Source organism: Haematobia irritans, chromosome 3, assembly GCF_050003625.1.
Source record: "Haematobia irritans isolate KBUSLIRL chromosome 3, ASM5000362v1, whole genome shotgun sequence".
Taxonomy (NCBI): domain Eukaryota; kingdom Metazoa; phylum Arthropoda; class Insecta; order Diptera; family Muscidae; genus Haematobia; species Haematobia irritans.
This window is the reverse complement of record NC_134399.1, coordinates 4,080,739-4,105,783: the sequence shown is the minus strand read 5'-3', so window position 1 is coordinate 4,105,783 and position 25,045 is coordinate 4,080,739. Positions and strand designations below refer to the sequence as shown.

The window sequence follows — 25,045 nt, the reverse complement described above, 5'->3', positions numbered from 1 at the left end:
AATAGTGACGGCGCTTTTCCGACGAGTTTTTGATGTCGTATATGATTGTTTTCGACGTAGTGGGGATTCTCAAAAGAGTCCCCAAATTCAAAAAATGTTGGCAGGGTATTATCAGTTAATGTAAAGCTTATGCGTTCAGAGTATACAATTATCTAGAAGAAATGTCTGTATTTGTAAAGAATCTAACAGTGTGGTCAAACAATAAAAATTCCAAGCTGTAATGCGCTTTACAGATTATTAGTTATTCCGGACGGAATGTCGGTGTTTGTAAAGAATCCTACAGTGTGTCGGATCGATACGACTTGTCGGCGATGACTAAATAATCGGTAAATGTGTTATCGATCCCATAAACATGCAGCAGTATCGATTATGCCTTCGCATTTAACTTAAAATCGACACGACCACTGTCTCCGGATAAACTTATAGTCTGCAAGGCACATAATTGGGATATAGTTTACATCCCAAAACTTACTTTAGAACGCCGTATAAATCTTCTCATCTTAAAATGTATCCGCCGAACGCAAATAATGTAATTTAGGTTACAAAAACAGAGATGGTTCCACTTTATTCGTTAAGTAGATTTTGTCGCCATATTTGTATTTAACGAAGAAAGAGATACAGAAAAAAGAGAAAAGAGCTACAAAAGAAATACATTGACGCGTTTTTAAGACTAAAATCAAAGAAATTTGTGGTAATTATAAAATAAATTATTAAATAAATCATTGCAATGGATTAATGAGAGTGTACTCTCTCAAGTGTGTGTGAAATTTGTCAAATAAATGTACGGCAAGCACTGAAAAAATATATCAACCTCATGATTGTAAACTCTGATGGTGGTGTATTTTTTTCTGTATTCAACAAAAGACAATATTTTCAACGGCCAGATGAAACTTGGACTAAACAAAGACCATACATTTCTCTTATGGAAATATAATATCTTTGATCTGGTCGGAAAATGTTGTATTGTTTTATATTTCTGAATATTCGGGCTCTTGTTTCAGTTGTGTGTTTACAAGTCGACCGACTGTTTATTATGTGGGGGTTTACTTCTTATGGCTCCCATTCTCAATTTGGTTTGGGGTCTGATTGTGTGTATGTTTTATTGCGACATATTTTCTGGTTTATGGTCTTTGCGAGTTTTAATTGCTTTTATATGATTTGTTTATATTTTGAGGTGGTTCATTTTGTTTACTTTTTTGCGGCGGCATTTTTCGAAATTGGATGATGAACTGATTTTTATGGGAGCTCTTTGGGTCTAGATCTGTAATTCGTTATAGGAAGGCTTTTACCAAAATGAGGGCGTGACTTTTTTGGGCATAGGAAAAACTGTAAACTGTTTAAGTAAGATAACATGATTCTCTTAAAGATATGAATCACCTGCTTAAAAGGTAAATAAAATCTAATATTAAATCAAGTGTCTGATTGGGATACCTCGGGTAGTGGAATACCCCTTTTGCCCCAACGCTATGATGGGAATCGTCCGCAATGACGATTTGTCACCAGGGGTGCTAAAATCATGTTATGGTTAGCTTTCATTGAAAACGAATAATGTATGTTTTTTTTTCGGATACCTATTAGCGAACATCTAATATTCGGACCGGACAGCCATGGATAGAATGGTAGATTTTTCACAGTTTGATAGATGGGCGAAATTCTGGGTGTTTTGGTATTCCCTTCCAACGAGGGATATTTCATTTATTTTATTTATTATTCATTCAGAGCATGTAATTCTAAGCCTGTTTAGCCAAATAAAGTAACAAAGAATTATACAACGGATGTATATACCGCCAGAATGAACACCCCAGAAAATGTTTAGCAAACGCAGATATATGATCGAATCGTCTAAGAGATTGCATATAACGAACTACTCTAAAAAAATATTTTTTGAAGAACAGAGCAAACATCACCTTATGGTCTATTCTGTAATTTCAGCAATAACCATATGGAATAATAACTCTATTCTGAAGTAGATTTTTTTGTGCCTACTGAGGCGGCTTTTTGTAAAATGTTTCACGGGGGAGCTTGTTAAGACTATGTTCGAAAATCATAATTTTTGTGTTAGGTTACTTTTATGCAGCCATTAACTATGTTATAAATGTTCATTGTGATACTATATTGGAAGTTCTCGCTTTTTGTAGAAATCGTCATTTCCTGTTAATATACAATTTAAATTTTGAAGTTAGTGAGGTAAAATAATAAAATAATCCTTTGGAAGAATTTTAACCGCTGAACCTTCTCGATTATTTTCTTCTGTTGAGCCAACCAGATTGTTCCAAAAACATTAGTAGACTGCTTAAGTTAACGTTTTCCAGGTCCGCCAGTAATCTAAAGCTATATGACCCTAAAATTTGCTTACGCTTTACACAAAATGCAGGATACTCACACAAGAGGTTTTTAATTGATTCCCTTTCCTCCGCATCATGACAGCTCATACAATAGTCATTATACTTCGCGACAATAGTTTTTGCAAAGTCGACTATCATGCAGCGACCCGTTATAGCAGATATCAGGAGTGATATCTGACGTCTCGAGAACACTAGCATATCTAGTGTGCGGTTTAAGTTTAATTGGGTCCATATTTGCATGGTGTCGTTACAACCCTTGCAATTCTCCCATCGAACATTTGCCATCATAACATAAAAATATATTTAATTAAAAATATAATTCATTTCTAAGGCATATTAATTTTATTTTATTTGATTCAATTAAAAACTTCTAATGTACAATTCTACATAAATAAAATAGATAGGACTGCTTTAGTAAAACCCGCTTTAAAATAATGACTTTAATATAAAAGAAACTTAGTTTCTTTTATATTTTTCTTGTGTAGTTTTACAGTCTCTTCTCCTACTCTCAAAAATTGTAATTTTATTAATTGTACTACCAGCATACAAAGAAAAAAATATCACCAAAATATTTCAGATTCAAAAATTGAAGTTGGCCAAAATCAACTAAATTTTTAATTGAACCAATAAATTAAATTAATTCAATATTCATTAAGAAATCAATTATTTTTTTCGAGTATAGTTTTGATTTTCGAATTTAATATGGATATATTTTGTTGATTGATGAAACTTAAATAAAAAAAAAATAGTTGAAGATCGGCAAAGAATTACGTTTTGACAACCACAAATAAATGGACAAATGTACATTTCTCAGTTTTCCTTATGTAGGCTCGTGAGGAATATATGCCTCCCTAGAATAGATTTCCCCTAGACTTTTCTATGTTCTCATATTGTAATTGCTTCTATTCGAATGTTCCCATAGGTCAAAAATATGATTCCCAAACATTTGCATTCAAGGTTACTTCTTGAAGAGAAAGTTGCTTTCTCTTTTTTGTTTTTAATAATTATTATGACCACTTGAAATTATGCGCAGAGATAAACCCAGATGATCTAGGCCTCCTTTTAAGTGTCAAAAGACACGCGTCATCCTCATATGAAGCATATATGCTACATGACCAAACAGCTAACGCACAATAGGCAAAAATGATATGGCACATTTTCCTGTGTAAGCAAATCCTTTAGATTTACAATAAACATAAATGTCGAACATGACCTTAACATTAACAGCATCGAGATTAGTTAGTTAATCTTTGGCAGAGGGATTTAAGTTTACAACTTAACAACAGCATCGAGCAGGTAGGATAGGAGGGTGGTTGTGCCAGTCGTATGTTTGTGAGAGATACATAAGAGAATATCATTTTACATCCTTTAACAAAACCCTGAAAGTATTGTCTAAAACTATCCAGAAAAGTCAACCTTCAAATATCGACCTGTTGTAGGCATTTAGAACTGTAGAAGGAAATCAGGCTATGCTACCCAACATTGGGAAGATTTGTATTAAGCTCTTTGTATCACAACTCTCTTGAGGGCTGCTTTGGTAATGCTCTCTCACATTGGCATCTGTGTATCAGTATGCATGTAAGTTGTGTGTTTGTTAGGCGCTCCACTGTTTGTTGATTTGCGCTAGCGATTGGGTTTTGTGTTGCTCCTGCCTGGCCGTATAGAGTTTTTGTCATCAACCACAGTTTATTTTGTGCCATTGACGGGTTTGGACGTGTGCTGCTCGTGTGAACGTTTATTGTGTGAATGAGTGCGTGTGCTTTTCTATATATTTCATAAATTCTATTCCAACAAAAAGACCATTTAAATGCAATTGAAGATAGCAATCACATATCATCAACCCCATCATAATTAATGAATTACATCGCACTTAAAATATTGCTTTGATGCGTCTATTATATATAAAATTCGCAATAATTTTGTGGCAAATGTAAATTTGTTTTTATCCTCCATTTCAGCCGTGTTTTGCTGTTGTCCCCGTTTATCGATATCACCGTGATTAAGTGAACAACAGCACTAACATGGAGGATCCCAATCGTATGATGGCCCATACGGGTGGTATGATGGCCCCACAAGGTTATGGTATGCCTGGCCAAGATGATGGTCAAAATCCAGGCAATGAAAATGAAGTACGCAAACAAAAGGATATTGGTGAAATTTTACAACAGATAATGAGCATTTCGGAGCAATCATTAGATGAGGCACAAGCTCGAAAACATACATTAAATTGTCATCGCATGAAGCCGGCTTTGTTTTCAGTGTTATGTGAAATAAAGGAAAAAACCGGTAAGTTATTGTTAATTGGTGTTTTTGTTGTGTGAATTATTACTATAATGTGGGGAACTTGAAGATAAAAACATTTACAACTAAAGGCCGGTACTATGATCTGTTTTCAAGTTAAAATCACATTATTTTCGTTATTACTTAAAAAAAAAATTATACTTATAAATGAAAATCAACCTATTTCTGTTAAATATTGAGGAAATCTAGATGAAAAAGAATGTATGCACAAATTGACTTAAATTATTTGCTTCCAATCCAACTATTTGAAGGAAGTAACCTCGAAACATGCAACGCGAAAACCGAACATAGTATCGGCCTTAAGGCAAAACAATAAATTATTAAATTCAATATTATTTACTTTGAATTGAAAGCTATTACAAAATAAAAACATGAAAGGAAATAATAATAATGAAGGGAAAAGAAAAAGCTAAGTCGAATATATGCTAATTTAAAGCTACTTAATTAGTATGCCTCTATATTTTTAAGAAGACTGATATATAAACCTGTGGAACTTGTGTCGTGGCCGATTTTTTTAAATTAATTTTTAATTTTAATTTGTATATATATAGAGGATCAATATCTAAACTTGATCAGTTCCTCCAGAACAAATGAGATGGCTAATATTTTTATTAACTATGGGAGCTGTATTTAATATTTTGGGTTTTTTACAAATTCGATACCATTCGTCATCATTCCAAAATTCCACCTTTACCAAATTGAATCAAGTTCGAACCAAAATTTACTAATTCCCTTTTAACGGGAAAATCGAAATGACAACATTGAAGAACAAAATTTTCGCTATATAATTTTTGAGGAATATTATTTGCTTGAATTTGTATGTAAACTCGTATGATTGTGTGGCCCATTTTCTACTTGCATTGCCTTATGATCTGTTCCCCTATCTCGTACGAAAGACTCCAACGAAAGAAAATAGATGTTGGTTCTTCTATTTCGAAAGCTGTAGAGAACGAGTAGGAGTATAACGTACACAATATATGTCAAGAAAAAAAAAAACAAATTAAAAACGTTTTTTAAAAATTTTAAACATTTCTCTTTTTCTTTCGAATTGCTTATCGTACGATTTAGAGTAATAGGATATTATATTTTGGTATAATATGAGATAGCAGGTATCCATAATAACAGAAAGAATAGAGTAACTCATAATCCTCATATTTTTGCTATGGGATATTACATGAATAGTAAAATGCCCAGTCATATAGCTGAGAGATTTGCAGCGGTCTATGGTTGTTTTCGAGTTGAAGAACATCGAGTTCTTGGTCTTATTGTAGTTTAAGCATCTGAGTATTTTATATGATTCCTTTTTCTATTCTCAGAACTTGTGTCATTTAAGGTTAGATTGCAGATCTTGCAATCTAATCTGGGTAAATTTCATAGGATCCGGTGTAATCTACGATTGGATATTGGGAATTATCAGTGCTTCAAATTTCCTATCAAAATAGGCGTTTTTTGTTTGAGCGCTCTTGATTTCTTGCACGACTTCATGGGTTTTAACAACAAAATAATAGGTTAGGTTAAGTTAGGTGGCAGCCCGATGTATCAGGCTCACTTAGACTATTCAGCCCATTGTGATACCACATTGGTGAACTTCTCTCTTATCACCGATGCTGCCCGATTCCATGTTAAGCTCAATGGCAAGGGATCTTCTTTTTATAGCCGAGTCCGAACGGCGTTCCACATTGCAGTGAAACCACTCAGAGAAGCTTTGAAACCCTCAGAAATGTCACCAGCATTACTGAGGTGGGATAATCGACCGCTGAAAAACTTTTTGGTGTTCGGTCGAAGCAGGAATCGAACCCACGACATGCTAACCATTGCACCACGGTGGCTCCCACAACAAAATAATACATCAAAGGGGGAAAAATCTCATTCTTATAATACCACGACCTTGTATTAAGTTGGAGTTTAGCCGCTAAAATCGAAAAAAGATCTGTAAAAGCAAAATAAAATTATAACTTATTTTTTTATCTAATTTTATTATAACTTGGTGGAGAATAATCCAAAGCAATAATTGAGAAAGTACTTTTTCATTAAAATGAATTATTAGAGAAATATAATAGTGGAAAATAGCTATTTTAGCGCGATAATGCAAGCTTAATACAGACCTGGAAAAATGATATGGAAAATGAAATAGACCCCAATAATGTGAAAAAACACCCCAATGTTTTATAAAATAACCCTCAAGTGTTCTTCTATGGACAGGGTCCAATGTGGGCTAACATGAACCCAACAAGGAAACGTACAATTTTCTTTTAGCCTCGCTTAATAATTTTTAAGTCCATGTCCTAATTTAATTAGAGATCTAGTTTTAGTATATTTTCAAAAAAGTATTTGTCGACAATCCTTAGCATTAGATCTTGTTTCATATTTAGGCTTTATTTCACAATGTAATCAAACCATACCGCTTGAGGTTTTTCACCTTGAGGTTTTTCACCTTCTTTTCCGTGCTGCCATTACCAGGCTTAATTCGGTCTTTCTTCCATATAGACCTTAAATGTCCAGCTTTCTTTGTAATTTAATAGTCTGCTAGCAATATTATGTCCTTGAGCATAATTATTTGGATCATTTCTGATGATTTTCTCTGTAGAATACTTTCCCTTTCCATTCCCTAGATATGTAACTTTTGTCCAGGTTTTCTATCTAAAAATTCCTCTATATCAATATTATATTCTTCCAAGAACAACAATGTATTTTGTGTTTACATTTTCTATTTGTAATTTATTATGTGGTTAAGATTGAATTTCAATAGCTTAATGGGTAAGAAAAAAATGTATGCCTATCAGGTTTTATTGTCTCTATATCTTGCTGCTGGTTGCATTGTATGTTTGATTAATATCTTTATCGGGACAATATCATTAGGAGAGTGTTTGCTGCTGTTAAATGCAAACAACTCTTCCAAATGAATTCTCTGTAGGAATACAAAATTTTCTATTTAATTTGTAGACAACAGTGTGATTGTAATCATTAATACCCACCTTCCATGCTATTAAGATAGCCATCATTACACCCGCAAAAACAAACTGATAAAAATAAGTCGGCAACTAATTAAATTGTTGGCTCATTGCTTTGGTTGGTATTTTAAAAAGAATCAGCCGCTTTTGTTGTGTTGCTGTTGTTTTCACATTAAATACAAATTAATTAAATATTTGCCAAAGATAAAATATTTTATTTTGGTTATTATATGAGAGAAGGAGGGTGGGTTATTGTGTTTACCTGAGTTTCTGAATTTTCACAGTAAACAAGAACGCAACAAGTTCCTTCTGAACGCAACAAGAACCATGAAAAAAAAAAACAAAACATTGCAATTGTGCCAAGAAAAAGATGGAGAAAATATCTTCTCCCATTTGTTTACATGTTGATAAATGGGTTTCTGAGATTCTTTTTGTATTGTGCTAAGGGGAAATATGTAAACTACTAACCTTATAAGATTAATAGTTTGTTTATGTGGATGGCAAGGCAACAGTTTGCTAAACATTTCACTTTCATAGTGGTTAAGCATGAATGTGTTTCTATTCTGCATATATTCTTATAATGATTTGATAATAAATAAATACTCCATTTGATAATAAATAGTCTATTAGGATATGCAACTTTTCTTTTTTTTTGGCATTTGAAGATGTTGCGCGAAGTACTATTGCTGGCTGATTGAATGGATTGAGTGTCTTAATGGAGCATAATTTATACTTAATGTCAGTTGTTCTCTTAATACTGGTGTGGTGTGTGAAAATTTATGCATTTAATCGTAATTAATTTCCATATTTTATAAAATTTTATTATCTTTCCATTCCATTTTAAGCTGGCATTGGATAATACAACGTCATTTTTTTAGTCATCGCCGGCCATTGAGTATAATACGGTTGCCTTTGCTTGGCATACAGACAAGTCAATCGTCACTCAGTCAACTCATTTAGCCAGCAAGCCCAGACAACTGTGTATTCTAAACCGGCTTTTCAATATCATTTGTATATTTTAAGCAAATGCAAACCATTTGGGCTTAACCAGGGACTAACTCATTTCACTGGAGAAAGACTCTAGAGGAAGAAAAAGAGGCGCACGATTCATTTGCTGTTCTTGACTATAGTGTCTCTGAGTATTCTGAGAAAATTTCTTGATATGAACAGTTCATACAAAACGGCAAATACGTCTGAATATCTGTAACAATGATATACCAATTATAAATGGTGAGCCGAAAGTACTCACCCGAAAACAATTTGATTTCAAATGAATAAACGGAACGTAAAATGGGGTAACGAAATTTTGAAATGTTAAACTAAAATCATAAACACAGAGTCTGTTTGAAACCGAAACTTTTTACTATGGTGAGATATCAATTTACTATGGCGAGAAAATATTGTTAGTTGTTTGCTGTGCAAAATGGGCAATAAATTTATTTATTTTTTTATTCCCATTTTTAAGCAAAGCAAAGCCTTTAATAGGCTGATTTAGCGAATTACAATGTACTATTCTAACTGAATTTGTTATCAAATTTGTTCAAAATAAACACGCCATAATATTAATATAATTTGTACAAATAACAATCAATGGCAGTATTAAATTTCAAGAATGTTTGTTTTTTTCATTTATTCAATTTAATATTGTATCATGTTATTCTATTCGATTTATTTTATTTAAAATGGCATTATCAATAAAAGAATTAGAGAGTAGTCCATTGTAATTGCTTTGTTTTGGCCAAATAGGCTTAGAATTACATGCTCTGAATGAATAAATAAATAAATAATTTCTTGTAGTTTCCATAAAACTTAAAATACAATTCAATTGGATTGAGACATAAAATATTTTTATAAAGGTAGATTATATTTTTATAAAAACTTTAAAGTCCATAATGTTATAAACGTTAAGAATTTTCAACAATTGTCAATCTATACTCATCTCGATTTAAGCAATTTTTTAACAATGCTAGTAAAAATTTCGGGTTCAATTAGGTCCAAATATATTCAGCCTTTCCTATAGATTGAAATATTGTAAAATTCAATTTTTATTTTAAAATTGGTCCCATAAACTTTTCGGGATGCTTTCAGAATAATATTTTCATTCCACACGCGATTTTTGTATCGTGCGTAAAAAAATTTGGAAAAACTTTTTTGAGGTACATGATCAAAAATATTATAAAAATGTTAACCAGAATTCAACGTTCGGATGACTGAGCCGACTAACAGTGGGAGCCACCGTGGTGCAATGGTTAGCATGCCCGTCTTGCATATACAAGGTCGTGGGTTCTATTCCTGCTTCGACCGAACACCAAAAAGGTTTTCAGCGGTGGATTATCCCACCTCAGTAATGCTGGTGACATTTCTGAGGGTTTCAAAGCTTCTCTAAGTGGTTTCACTGCAATGTGGAACGTTGTTCGGACTCGGCTATAAAAAGCAGGTCCCTTGTCATTGAGATTAACATGGAATCGGGCAGCACTCAGTGATAAGAGAGAAGTTCACCCATGTGGTATCACAATGGACTGAATAGGCTGCCACCTAACCTAACCTAACCTAACCTAATGTGGTATCACTATGTACTGAATAGTCTAAGTGAGCCTGATACATCGGGCTACCAGCTAACCCAAACAAACTTTACAGTGGCATTTCCCAGAGACAACCCAAAGAGTAAATAGTATTTCAAGTATAATTACGCGGTAAAATTACATGATAGGTTCCCAATGAAATAAGGCCCCACAGGGAAAGTTAAATAGAGCCGCAAACAGACACAACAACCATATTCCTTCATGTCTTTGTGAAATAAAGCCCCAAATGAAAACAAAGAAATAATTTTCTAAGTACTACGAGGCTAAACTAAAATTTTATGATTACAGCTATGGTTCATGTTAGCCTAATTCGGATCTTTTCAATAAAAAAATTTTAAACGCCCTTCGAAGGCTGTCAATTTTTTTAAGCTAATTAGCTTCATGAGCCATATATACTTTTTGGGGGAAATTTTAACAGATTAGAGAATATGGGCCTGACTTCATTTATTACTCATAAGTTTCAATTTCACATCAATCAATTTACTTATTATTGAGGGAATTTTTCATACAACTTTAGTATTTTCTTTTACATTTTTTGGAATTAATTTATATAATTTTTTTTATTTTTTATATTGGGGTATTCTTTATTTAATTTTATTTATTTATTTTCATATGTAACTAAGCCTTACAAAGGCCTTATACAGTTACTTAAAACAACAAACTAAATAATACTCAAAACAATTCTCTTATTTCTAACATTAATATACTAACAATAATACAACAACAGGATACTACTCTATTCATAGTTCCTTTCATGACGGACACTAATAGACAGCAAAGTGTGTTGAAGAATTCTGACAAGATTAAATTACTTCGAGGGATTGCATTCCAAGTGGTGTCAATTTTACTCTAATATGCCAATTTTTGATTAAAAATCCAGTTTATCTATTTAGGTAACGGATATAAGCACATCTCATATAAGAAAATTATGCATATAAGAAAGTCATTAAAAACTCCATTCCCTCTTTTTCTTTTGAAAAATAATTGCCTATTAGAAAAAAAAACGTATAAAAGAAACAAAAAATTTATTTTACTGAGTTTCTTATATCCGCTATCCACTATATTTATTGATTCAGAACATATAAGTCTGTTTGACCAAATAAAGTAATTACAATGGACTACTCTCTACATTTTCATACAATATGGGTATACAATAATACATAAGGTGTGGAAAAATTATGTATTTATGCCACTTTATGGCTATTGTAAATTTTTACTTAAACTAGCCGATTTTTGACAAAAACAATCCAATTTAGCTATTGTAGGCCACAGTTTCTGGTTAATATAAATTTGTACTTTAAATAGTCTACTCTGATTTGTTACTATTTGCTAGTAGTTTTGGTTGATACCTTTTGCGACACCCTGTATAAATGCGGGAAAATGCCAAAAGGTTTCTTATGTAAATTTTTATTCTTTATCACCACATCTCCCACAAATAATATGTACGGCGGGAAACATTTCTTGTTTAGTAGAAAGAACCATAACATCAACGGACGACTGAGCCAAGTTGGCAGCTTGTTTACTCGCTTGCTTGGCTGCTTGTGCCACACTCAATGGCTTTCATCGTCATTTGAGCTTACAATTTTCAGATTCCAATATGTATGTAAATTTGGATATTGTTGTCGATTTGGCTGTTGGTTGCCATTTCCTTTCCTTTTTTTAAGTAAAAGGTTGTTCAAGTTTATGATACGTAACAAGAGAGCAATTGCTCGTCAAGAAAATATAAAGGATTTCATTTTACAACACAATGACGGTAAAGAGGAGGACTAGGATGAGTTTTGGTCTCATTCCTTAAAACATTTTCCTCCATATCCACCCACATCAACAGCTGCACTGGTGATGGGTTGTAGTTTTCCCCTTTTTTGCGTGTGTTTACTTTTTTTTTACATTGATAACATTAAAATGCTTCATTAGGCAGTCAAATGATTTTTGCTATGCGAACCAACGGTGGTATTATCCAAAAGGACCCTGGGAACAACAACAAACGAGAGGAGCAAATAGCTTTGTTGTTGTTGATAATACATTGTAGGTGGATGGATGGATGGATGTATAGCCATAGTTAATGGAAGGGGATATGCAGCTGTTTCTTTTAAGAAAAAATAAGGGAAATAATGTCAAAGGTTGTATTTGTTTTTTTTTTTGGAGGAAAAAAAGTGTGTGATTGCCTGCCTGTCGGTTGTCTGCATTTTGTTTTCAATGATTTTTTCATGTTTTGTTTTCATTGAAAGGGTAAAGGCTTTTGATTCGATTTGCCATACAATTCAATGTCATAAATTCTAATGATAGCCATTCTATGTGACATTACTTTTAGGCGCTGGGGAGGTTTAAATAAAACTTAAGCACTTTCTGTTTTTATATCATTTCAAAAAATAGTTTTCTTTCTTAGCAGCGTTACATTTATTTCAATATTTTTTCTTCCTGCCTGGGAAATTCTTTATAGCCTCTTTGTATTACCATAAAAGTGATTTATAGCTCATAATATGTTAACATTTTACACAACATTGTGTCTCCAAGAATGCAAGTAATTGTCGTTGATTTCCTATCTCTACTGTATTTGATTTCATTTCAACCCAATCTAGGCGTAGTATTATTGGTGGTGTCATTTGTGGCACATTGTGTCTTCTAATAAATGAGGGATGAAGCAGTGTGGTTTACATGGGATTAGATGGTGGGCTAATAGGGCTCAACCGATTGTAGTTGGCAAACGGTTTGAATTTATCCATGGCCGAAGAAAATTTAATAACCAAATTCTGTAGATCTCTGCTATTGTCAACGAATATTTTAAATTGCGAAATTGTCAATGAATTTTATGATATAACTACTCAAGTATTACAAAATCATTCCTTATTGCCTTTAGTCCCATTTCGATTAGAGTTGTTTTACAAAGTATATTATCAAAACTATTTTTTTACTAGAAATAATTGATATAGGTCAACAATACTTTTGTTTATTTGACATTATGATGTATTTTTTTTAGTAATCAGCTGATTGTAGTTTTGTCAACTTCGCTTTACCTTTTTCCAAAGCATTGAAAATATTTTCGTTTTGTAATGAAAAAAATTTCAAACAAATTAAAAAATGAAATATCAAACTTTATCCTACAATACAAGCTAGAAAAGTTATAATCTTTTGGTTCTACCAAATATTTTTGTAAGTATTCGGCTTTACCCTAATAGTCTTCGGCCTCACTCTAGCTATAGTAGAGGGAGTGAATCACATTAAAACTTAAATAGAGTTACGAACACACTTGTTTATCCACACAAAGACACATAAAGGACATTAATTTGGTAGTCCATTCTCCCAAGGCTTATTAGACTCGACCACCCCATTTACCCGGTATTTACACTTGTTAGTTCCTTGACTACTTTTTCAACACAACACCACCGAAATCTTGGTGAAATTGTTTGCATGCGTTACCATTTCTTCTATGCCAAAAGAAAAGTTGTCTTTCCTTGTTGTTTGTAGTTCTTATTAAATACTTTATAACATCTGCTGGTAATGCTATTATTGGTGTTACTCTGATACTATTCATTTTGTGGTTTCTTCATTCACGCACCAACAACAACATGATAATCTAAAATTTCTGTTATTTGACCATCTTTACGCCGACTAGGGCAAGGACAAGGACAATTTATTAGTTTTCATAAGAGAAAAATTTTCAGTTTAATTAAAATTGTTGAAGATTAATATGTAATTTAATTGAAAGTTTCAGTTAGTTTGTTTACTTTTACAGATGTGAGATGTGAAATGTAAGAGAGAAAAAATGAGATAAAAGAAAATAATATTTCAATTAAACTATAAAAATATTATCGAGCAAATTTCTGAGCTCATCACCAAGTGAAATAATGTTCCAAGAGAAACTTAAAAAAATTCCCACGAATACGCCCTTATTTCATAATCAAATACTAGCCTAAAACAACATGGGGAATGCAATAAATCCTCAATAATGCAAAAACGCATCAAAATATATGTAAATTGATGGCGTAACCGATTCGTAGATTGGAAGTCATCCCCAGGTAATTCTTATGGCACTATGTTCCCTACTATGTTGTCATTTTGTGCAATCCAGCGGTTGTTAGTAAATATAGCCCTTTTGTAACAGTGAATAGTTCCTGAGTTTATGGTCATTGAATTGATGGTTCCGGACTATTGGAGAAGTTACCTTCCAATCCCTTAAAATTGCACCACTGAGACCTCCGGGGTTACAGTTCCACCACAGAGATCTTCGGATTGACAGTTCCACCACTGACACTTCCGGGCCTACAATTACACGACTGAGACCTACGTGTCTAAATCTGCAGCACTGAGGCTTTCGAGGATACATTTCCACCACTGAGATCTTCGAGCCTACCCTTCCACCACTGAGACCTCCGGGATTAAAGTTCCACCACTGAGATCTTAGGGTCCTCAGTACCACCACTGAGACCTTCGGGGTTACAGTTCCAGCACTGAAACTTTCGGGCCTACAATTGCAATCCCTTAACCAGCTCCCTAGCTTTTCACACACGTCAAAATCTTAGGCATGATAGGACGCTAAGATAGGATCCACGCACGATATTAATGGTGGGACTCATGCACACTCGTTACATAAGAAAATCTTTAAAAGATTCAACCTCACACAAGATCACAAGTTGAAAATTTTTACTGACGATCGGAGAAAGTTACTATCGTACATGGGACTATTAAGAACTTTGGTAACTCAGGACTCCGGACTATATGAGAAGTTACCTTCCAATCCCGTAACCGGCCTCCTTTTTCACGCAAGAGAAAATTTTGAAAAATTTTACTCAAGCTTACTCACGATCGGAGAAAGTTACTCACGTGTACACGCGCCAAGGAATTGTGACTATTAAAAACTTTGGTAACTCAGAACTCCGGACTATTTGAGAAGTTAATTTCCAATCCCGTAACCGGCCTCCTTTTTCCCGCAAGGGAATGGTTAAAAGATTCAACCCCACCCAAGATCGACTTGAGAAATTATACTCACGCACACTCATGATCGGAGAAAGTTACTATCGTACAAATGCCAAGGAATTCCGCTGACTAACAAAGCCTCATCCTACTCAAGAGTAAAAAAATAAATAATAAATAAAAAAATAAAAAATTCGTACAAAATGTTATAAAGCATAAATAATATAAATATCAAAATTTAATAAATTTTCCAATTTACCTATCTCCCTTAGCGTATACTAATTAATACACTCTTTTGTTAATACTTGGTAGATGAATGCTGAACCATTTCAAGAAAAATACATTGGAATTAATTTCAAGATGTTACCTTATTTAAACAAAGATATTTTCTACAGCAAAAAGTGTTGAAGTGGCATGATGGGCCTACTGGCAGCATTAATTACAATTCTCCGTATAAATTGAATTAATTTCAAATTTACCCCTTAATTTCTAATAAATACAGATGCTATGGATGGATGCTGGATATTATGTGCTCAAAGGATTTAATTCAAAAGTGTTTTCATTAAAGCTCCTGTTTTTTAAACATGGAACACAAAAGTGACTTCATAGTCATCAGAAGCAGCATTTTAATATCTGTATTCTAGAAGTGTCGGTGTACATTCGTGTGTTTCTGTTTTTTTAAATATTCCACTTCCGTACATGATATTCTATGTTTGTGTAACACAAACACACACACACACACAAACAAATACCATATACCTACATAAGTAGGAAATATATACACTTCTCCTTTGGCTTAACATCATCGAGTTTTGCTGATGCGTTTATAGCCAAGGCAAGACAAAAAAAAGTTCCTTTTCTTAATCTAATCAACTTTTGTGCTGCTGCACAAGACTGAAGAACGTGCGTTGTTTGTTGAGTATCTTTTGAGGTGGTACAAATGAACCAGCACAGTTATATCCAATACTTTTTCGCCTCACACTTGTTTGTCTCTTGAAATGGTTAGTGGTACATGTTGAAAAGGGGGTAGGTTTTTTGGTCTTGGGCAATGAGAAGCTGATGGTGGTTAAAACTGATAAGATAACTTGGATTATACCTTTACTTATGCTTGGTTTGGCATATTTCCTATCCTCACACCCCGTTTGCTTGGTAATACAACTATGATTATTTTAGCTGCTGTCGTTTTGTTGTTGTTTGTCCCAGCCTGCTTTAGTATGAGACGCAGGGTTATTTTGCTTTAGAGGAATCTTTCTTTAAAATGCATTGAAATGTCCGTATTTGGCAAAACTAAAATTCCCCAGAGTGTTTTATGGAAATTCGTTTTTTTTTTTGCCGTGAAGCATAAGAAAAGGAAAGTAAACAAGTGTTCCACAGGCAGGTTGTCACAAAACAATGTATATTGCTATGGTGGCTTTGGAAAACTATGAATCCTTTATGGGAAACATCTTGTGATTATACTACTACCACTTTTGGGAATTTCTGTACGCATAACCACGTGACAAGTTTTCAATTCTATATTTCGCGAATAATAATTTAATTTCTTCTTGTCGTAATGCAGATTTTTTGTCCAAAAAAGTAAAATATTCAAAGTTCATATTTTTTTATTTTCGAAATATTTTAATTTATTATATATGGCATCAACCAAAATCCGTAAATATCACTATGGACTGAATAGTGTGAGCCTGAAACTAAATCGCCACTTTAACTTTAACCTAAAATCCGTAAATCGGAATGTGTATAGGACTGATAAAATCTCATCTTCTTTAGAAGTTAAATTTAACATTTGAAAATTTAAATTGAAATCAAAATTTAAACATTTTCTGATAGTGAATTAGATTTTCCCCCTATACTCCCGGATACTTCAATTGACATATTTAAGGCTCTAACTTAGCTGCTTATCCTATGGACCGTTCAGCTGCTGCCTCATTAATCCTGCTCCGACTTAATTTTCTTAAGCTACATCTTCGTCCTTAAAGCCAACAATGTCACAATCCTCTGTAGGGTGTGTTAACATAAAGTTTTTATTATTTAAGAAGATAAGAATGAACTATGAAACAACTGGGAACTTTTCGCCAATAAATTTCAATATGATTAATTTACTTTAATTGCAAAAATCCTGAAACAGAAGTTGATAAAAAAAACAACCACAATTCAAATCTCCACAGTGTCGCCCTCATTGCTGAGGATTCATTTGGAAAACAAAAACATTATCCGTTTTGTTTTTGTTTGTAGCCCACGACTGTGTTCACTCACTTAATTCATATTAAAGTTATTCGATTAAAGTGGGAAAACACAGTGAAACTTAAGTGATTCCCAAGACATTTATGTCGCCGTTCGTTGTTTGCTGGTCTGCGTGCCTGGCTGTGTGGTTGGTTTTTTGTTTGGGTCCTCATGGCATTATTTTGTTTTTTTTGTTGGTTTGTTTGTGTGTGTGTGAGTTTGGCAAAACTAGAGGAAGTAAACGATGAATGAATCCCAATGCCAACCCATACGAAACGCAGTTAAGAATTGCTACAAAGTTCTTATTCTTAGCTAGCTGCTGGTTATGATGCTATGGCGTTTTTTGGTGTTTTTGTTCATCATTTATTCTTTAACTCTTGGTGGAATTTCACTTGGCATTTACATTGCACTATGGGACAAAGGAAGACACAAATATTAACAAAATGGTCAATGCGAATATTCTTTCATATCCAGTTCCTTACTTTATGCCAAAAATTAAGGATGATCTATAACATCCTAACAAAAAATTGAAATTACTTGTCCAACACTATTGCAGGCGCCTGGAAGTATGCACATATTCACAGTCGCTAGCCTGTTTTTGTACACAGAACTGTGAACTTAAGAGTTAAATTAGTTGATTTAATCTAAGATCTAGATATAATTTGTAAAATTTGAAATAAATAAATAGATTTGTGCGTCTTTGCACATTACAGCGATAATACTGCAAATGTGACGCATGTTAGATACGCTGCTTTCTATAAGAGGGAGTTAAGTCAACTGGATTTGTATTTTTCTAGTTGGGTTACTTTCTATAAGAAGGAGTTGAGTCAGCTGCACTTTTCAAGTTGGGTCAAAACTTGCTTATTCGGTTCTCTGCGTGCTAATCGTAAATTTTAATATTGTGAATTTCTTCTATTTCCGATGTGAAATTCTAACCCATAGTGAGATGTTGTTTGGATTTTCGAACGTTGTGGATACTAATGCCTTTGGTTGGGTTCTGAGTTTCATTTTTTTTGTTCTTTATTATTTGCCACAGTTGGCGTCATCTTTAGAAATGTTGTTTTCTCCCTTTGCTCCTATTTGATGCCGCTACTGTTGTTTTTGTTGTTTCTTTTAGCATTTTTGCCTTCGAATGCTCATTTTGTTTTCATTCTCGTACACAAATAAAATTTTATGATAGTCTATAACAAAATCTTAGAAGTAGCTCAACGACAAGAACAACAATGGAAGTATAAACCAACAACGGATTCCCAGCAAAAGCATCAATACTATGTTTTGTAACAAAGAAAGAAAATGATTTTCATTTCGTCGCTTCTGCTCCATGCCGCACTCGAATACCATGTTGATAATGTTGTTTTTGTTGTGTTGTTGCTATTTAATAATACATATCCATCCATAGATCTGTTGTTTTGGGCATAAAGCAAACACAAGCATAGAATGGTAGGGAATTGTATGAACTATGGTGTGTTGAGAGAGTTGAATTAAGGGGGAAATCCATTTAAAAATTCTATTCCATTCATTGTCTTGATACATAATACATATTGACACAGTAGCTAAATAACTTTTCTTTACAACATAAATTAAAAAAAAATGAATTGGTATTTCTTTATAAGTCCATAGGTCAATCTGTGATGTGCTAGCTAAGAATAGTCTTTAAGGCTTTTACTATGATAATTTTAGAGATCTAATCTTTATTTGTGATGTGATTTCTTCTTACAGTCCTCTCCATTCGTAATACCCAAGAGGAGGAACCTCCAGATCCACAATTGATGCGTTTGGACAACATGCTTATCGCCGAGGGTGTTGCTGGCCCTGAAAAAGGTGGAGGTGGTGCTGCTGCCGCTTCGGCGGCTGCAGCTAGTCAAGGTTAGTTGCTTAGTGCAGAAAGTTTTTACTGATGTACGTTTATTCTTTTTTTCTATATCTTTTTGTGTTTCCCCCAAAAGTAGGCTCTTCACTCTCGATAGATGGCGCTGACAATGCCATTGAGCATTCAGATTATCGTGCCAAATTAGCACAAATTCGGCAGATCTATCATCAAGAATTGGAGAAATATGAACAAGCGTGCAATGAATTCACCACACACGTTATGAATCTGTTGCGTGAACAAAGTCGTACAAGGTGAGTAAAGAATTTGTTTTCAGTATAATGTGGAAATAATAAATAAAAAATAATATTCTTAAAATCAAAAAATAGTTTATGAACAGGCGAGATTTCTTAATATTAGAAAATTTGAGTTATTTTTATTTTTACATTTTTACAGAAATCGAATTTACGCAGCTTCTTTTTTCCTTTTTTAAATAGCTCTTTTCGAAACTCCAATTCACTTTTATTCGCATAGAAAGTTGGGCAACCATATTTAATAATTTAAAATTTGATAATTATTAAACATTATTAATTATCATATTATTTCATTATATTACGAATTATAATTCCTAGTAATAATTCCTAGTTCCTAGTAACTTTTGATTAACTCAATAGCGTTGTTTGGCCGAAAGTCCTTCGCCTTAAATTAATTTAAAATACTGATAAGATAGTAAAAAAGGAAATTTGCATTCCGAAATTTTTATATTTGAAATTTCTACTACATTTAACAGGTTGGCTGATAAGTCCACGGTCTAACAAAGAAAAACACATTTTTTTTGTCAAAATTCGTTTTTTATTTTTCAACATAGGTTCCCTTCAAGAGCGATACAACGATTATAACGACCTTCCAATTGTTTGATATCATTTTGGTAGTACTCCTTCGGTTTTGCCTCAAAATAGGCCTCAGTTTCGGCCATCACCTCTTCATTGCAGCCAAATTTTTTCCCTGCGAGCATCCTTTTGAGGTCTGAGAACAAGAAAAAGTCGCTGGGGCCAGATCTGGAGAATACGGTGGGTGTGGGAAGCAATTCGAAGCCCAATTCATGAATTTTTGCCATCGTTCTCAATGACTTGTGGCACGGTGCGTTGTCTTGGTAGAACAACACTTTTTTCTTCTTCATATGGGGCCGTTTTGCCGCGATTTCGACCTTCAAACGCTCCAATAACGCCATATAATAGTCACTGTTGATGGTTTTTCCCTTCTCAAGACAAACGATAAAAATTATTCCATGCGCATCAGAGGCCATTACTTTGCCAGCGGACTTTTAAGTCTTTCCACGCTTCGGAGACGATTCACCGGTCGCTGTCCACTCAGCCGACTGTCGATTGGACTCAGGAGTGTAGTGATGGAGCCATGTTTCATCCATTGTCACATATCGACGGAAAAACTCGGGTGTATTACGAGTTAACAGCTGCAAACACCGCTCAGAATCATCAACACGTTGTTGTTTTTGGTCAAATATGAGCTCGCGCGGCACCCATTTTGCACAGAGCTTCCGCATATCCAAATATTGATGAATGATATGACCAACACGTTCCTTTGATATCTTTAAGGCCTCTGCTATCTCGATCAACTTTATTTTACGGTCATTCAAAATCATTTTGTGGATTTTTTTATGATGTTTTCGTCGGTAACCACCTCTTTGGGGCGTTCACCGTCCTCCGTGCTCATTTCACCACGCTTGAATTTTGCATATCAATCAATTATTGTTGATTTCCCTGGGACAGAGTCCGGAAACTCATTATCAAGCCAAGTTTTTGCTTCCACCGTATTTTTTCCCTTCAGAAAACAGTATTTTATCAAAACACGAAATTCCTTTTTTCCATTGTTTTCAAAATAAAAAAAAGTTGCTTCACAAAAGACACTCTATCTCACAAACTAATTGACTTACAGACGTCAAATTTTGACACGAATCATTTGAAGGTTGGTACTATATAAAAATAATATGCATTTAATACTAGCGACGCCATCTATGTGTCAGACCGGAGACTTATCATCCAACCTGTTACGAGTGGGGGGATTTTTTTAAACAATGAATGTTTCCAAAATAAATTAGTTATAGCTTCCCAGTTTTAATTTGATTATAATTTTAGAAAAATATATTCATTCCAACTATAAATCTCTATTGCTTATATCCAAGCCCGAAAGCCTTAACACAAGCACTTAAGTGAACTTGAACCTCAAAATGTTAACCTCTGTGCGTAAGAGGACAGTACAGAATATATTGGGTGCGCAAATTAGCAATGCGGGATTGACAAAAGATGGTATATTTCGGGATATACGCATTCGACCTTATTTCATGCGCGGTAAAAGCCTATAATATTTGGACAGACATGACACGGTGATTTTGGAGCAAGATAACGGTGAACTACATGTTCCAAAACTTATTTGAAAACACTCAAATGAGAAGTTCTACCCACCCGCCAGACATTGCCCCTTCTGATAACCATTTGTTCCGATCGATGACACATGACATGGGTGATCAGCATTTTCGTTTTTATGAGGAAGCCAAAAGTTAAAAGTTAAATTCGTGGATTGAGTCAAAAGACCAGTCGTTTTTCTGCCGTTGTATCCGTATGTCGCTAGAAAAATTATTGTTTAATATAATAATTCAACGTCTTTTTTTTACACACTTTATGAATTTTTGTATTTGAATATTGTATGAAAATCTAGTGAGTAGTCCATTGTAATTACTTTCTTTTGGCCAAATAGGCTTAGAATTATAGGCTCTGAATGAATGGATAAATAAATAAAATGCCGGGGCTAGTGATGGATAATAAATTGATCAGTCTGCTACAATTATTTTTCGGGATAAACTCTCAAACATTTTATAAAAATCTGGAATTTTTATTTGCGCTCACCATTTTGTGGAAAATTCCGATGTACTTTCAACCGAAAAAAAAAAAAATAAAATTATAAATATTAAATGAAGATAGTTCAATCAAAATATTCTGTAACATTAATGAGACTGGGATGTGGAATATATGTTCCTATAAAAATAGATGTTTGCGCGTTGGAACAAAAATGCCTTGTGTACAATTTCCGTATCTAATGCTGAGTTTTCCTTTTTTTGTTATTTCAGGCCCATTACTCCCAAAGAGATTGAGCGTATGGTACAAATTATCCACAAGAAATTCAGTTCCATTCAAATGCAATTGAAACAGTCAACCTGTGAGGCCGTCATGATTTTGCGTTCTCGGTTCCTAGACGCACGTCGCAAACGTCGTAACTTTAGCAAACAGGCATCAGAAATACTCAACGAGTATTTCTATAGTCACTTGAGTAATCCCTATCCATCCGAGGAGGCCAAAGAGGAATTGGCACGTAAATGTGGCATAACTGTAAGTGTCGTGTTTGTACTAAACCAAAAAAGGGAATAAATCGCCAGTACAATGCTAAGCTAACCTAGTTAGCTTAGCATCGTAGTGACGTGAAAGCATATTTGAAATGCAGTGACTTGAGTTGCATCTGTTCGCTAAAGATGCACTATTATAATTATAACAAGAAATTATCGTCCATATAATAATATCATGTTACAATTATAATATAATGAGATGTGTTTTTCCAACATGCCAACAACAAGGATATCTTATTAACTTTTTGTTAATAAGATATCCTTACAAGAGTTTAATGTTGAATGCGATCGTTGTCTTGTGAAGAATCTAAAAATGATGTGTTTCTTTTTTGCATATACATATAGGTCTCACAAGTTTCAAATTGGTTTGGCAATAAACGTATTCGTTATAAGAAGAACATAGGCAAGGCCCAGGAGGAAGCCAATTTGTATGCAGCTAAGAAGGCAGCCGGTGCATCTCCCTATTCCATGGCAGGACCTCCCAGCGGCACAACGACACCGATGATGTCACCAGCACCTCCCCAAGACTCGATGGGCTATTCTATGGGCTCGGGTGGCTACGATCAGCAACAGCCGTATGACAATAGCATGGGTGGCTACGATCCAACTCTGCATCAAGATCTTAGCCCTTGAGGACGTTATTTTGATAACAAATACTAGAGAGTACTTTAATGAGTTCTCACACAAACGCAAGATTTCTAAACTAACGCACTTTGTTTTTTAGTATTTTTTTAAAACTTCTTTACTTAAAATTCGAACTTTCCTAAAGTGTCGTAATTCTTTTTTAGTAGGTGTATTATTTTCTTTTAAAAAAATTGTTTCTTTATTTTTCCTCCCTTTTATTTTTTATTTGGGTTTAGTTTATAGCAATTAGGATGTAAGTGTAATGGAAGTATGGCAAAACTCTTTGTCTTTGCTGTCCTTCCAAAACTGCAATAGTTTTCTTATTTTTGCTTTTTTTTTACTGCTAATTTCGAATTCGTTTGGGCTTCATTTGTTTTACATGAAATTTCAGTTTCACATTTTTTCAATTAGATAAGAAGTAAAGGCCGCATATACGTAATGTATTTTCCACTTATTTTTGGTATTTACAAATTTTAGGATTTAGGAAACATAAAACGAAACGAAAAACTAAAACCAAAACCAATCAACCAAGTATACTTGAAATTTTTTGAAACCGTATGTATACTAAAAGCGAAAATAATTTGAGCTATATTCTATTAAATAAAATCAAAGCAACTCACAACATCAACACAAACACACAGTTATACGAGAGAAAAAAAAGCAAAAATCAGAAAACGTTAAACTTTTCAAATGTATACGAAATAAATTAAATTTAATTTTCATTTTTGCAAATTTAAATTTAAATAAATGAAACAACAAAAATCCCACATACAAAAACCAACAAAGAACCACTTCTGACAGAAATATCTTAAATATAGTTGAAAGGCTATTCGTTTATTTAGAAACGAAGAGAAGGCTCCAAAAGAAAAACTGATACACAAATCCTTGATACCCAGTCCATACCCACACCTATACACTACATTCAATGTATACTGAAGAATAACAAGAAAATATGAAACAAATAGCTGAGATCAATTCTCAATAAATTCAAAATAAATCTTAAAGAAAGCGATAAAAGTGTATACCAAGTCTTGAACTAAGTATAAAATATACAAAAAAAAAACAAAACAAATGAAATAAAATAATAATATACATAATAATGGTAAACTTCTATATATACAAACTACAATATATTGATGCAATATTTTTTAGTATAAAAAAATATAACTAAGGATTCTCCTCTGTCAGCTCCTTTCAAACTAAATTCATAGAATCCTAATAAAGACAAACTATTGGAATATATTTGAGGGCAATACGCATTCAATAACTAGAAAGCGTTTTGAATTCAAATAATTGTCAAATGTTTGTTGTGGGAACTTTACTATCCTCGAAAAAAAAAATAGTCCGTAAAATAAGAAACTCCCGCCCTAAAAATCTTTCAGATAACCATATTAAGTTTGTTCTACTTAAGTTGTAAATTAATGTTAACAAAATTAACAAAAAGCAAAATCAAGTATACGAGAAAACGAATATATAAACTAACAAAAAATCATTTCTTTTTAGTAATATTACTAACATCGAACAAAACGCGCGACTAGTGGCAATTTCATAATTGAGTTTAAGTTTAAAATAATTCAACCCATAATCTTCCCAGTAACCAATTTTGTCAGTTCCATAACTTTAATCTATTTTTGTTTTATCATTTCAATACAATAAAATTTACCATAAAGTATAACAACCGAAACGGAAGTATTCCCTAAAAACCCCAGTTTGAAGTATTTCTTAGTGTCTGTCATCCCTGAATATTAAATAAAACAAACATAAGTAAATAAAAACGTAATAAGAAATTGATTAAGAACTAAAAATATGATTATTTTAAAAATACTATACATACAACAACAAAAAATGAAAACTTAATAAAAAGAATGTGGCAAAAAATATAAAAAAAA

At 33.4% G+C, this 25,045-nt stretch overlaps 1 protein-coding gene across 4 annotated transcripts; it reads left to right on the top strand.

The window, feature by feature from the left end:
* The first annotated feature begins 541 nt into the window (after positions 1 to 541).
* exd (PBX homeobox extradenticle) lies at positions 542 to 25,045 on the top strand. Of its 4 annotated transcripts, none has more exons than XM_075298616.1 (6): positions 542 to 691; positions 4,304 to 4,631; positions 19,030 to 19,176; positions 19,260 to 19,431; positions 22,260 to 22,518; positions 22,878 to 25,045. In XM_075298616.1, the coding sequence occupies exons 2-6, from the start codon at positions 4,367 to 4,369 to the stop codon at positions 23,163 to 23,165; spliced, it is 1,131 nt and encodes a 376-aa protein (XP_075154731.1). In that variant the 5' UTR covers positions 542 to 691; positions 4,304 to 4,366; the 3' UTR covers positions 23,166 to 25,045. The 4 variants fall into 4 exon arrangements, with proteins under 4 accessions (XP_075154731.1, XP_075154728.1, XP_075154730.1 ...); XM_075298613.1 differs by having other exon boundaries at positions 19,257 to 19,431; XM_075298615.1 differs by having other exon boundaries at positions 639 to 781; positions 19,257 to 19,431.

Bases quoted from the DNA above. Each gene is read 5' to 3' on its own strand.
- exd (XM_075298613.1), top strand. From the start codon at position 4,367: ATGGAGGATCCCAATCGTATGATGGCCCATACGGGTGGTATGATGGCC. The intron at 4,632-19,029 runs GTAAGTTATTGT...TTCTTCTTACAG, and splicing joins TGAAATAAAGGAAAAAACCG to TCCTCTCCATTCGTAATACC. The intron at 19,432-22,259 runs GTGAGTAAAGAA...TTGTTATTTCAG, and splicing joins CGTGAACAAAGTCGTACAAG to GCCCATTACTCCCAAAGAGA.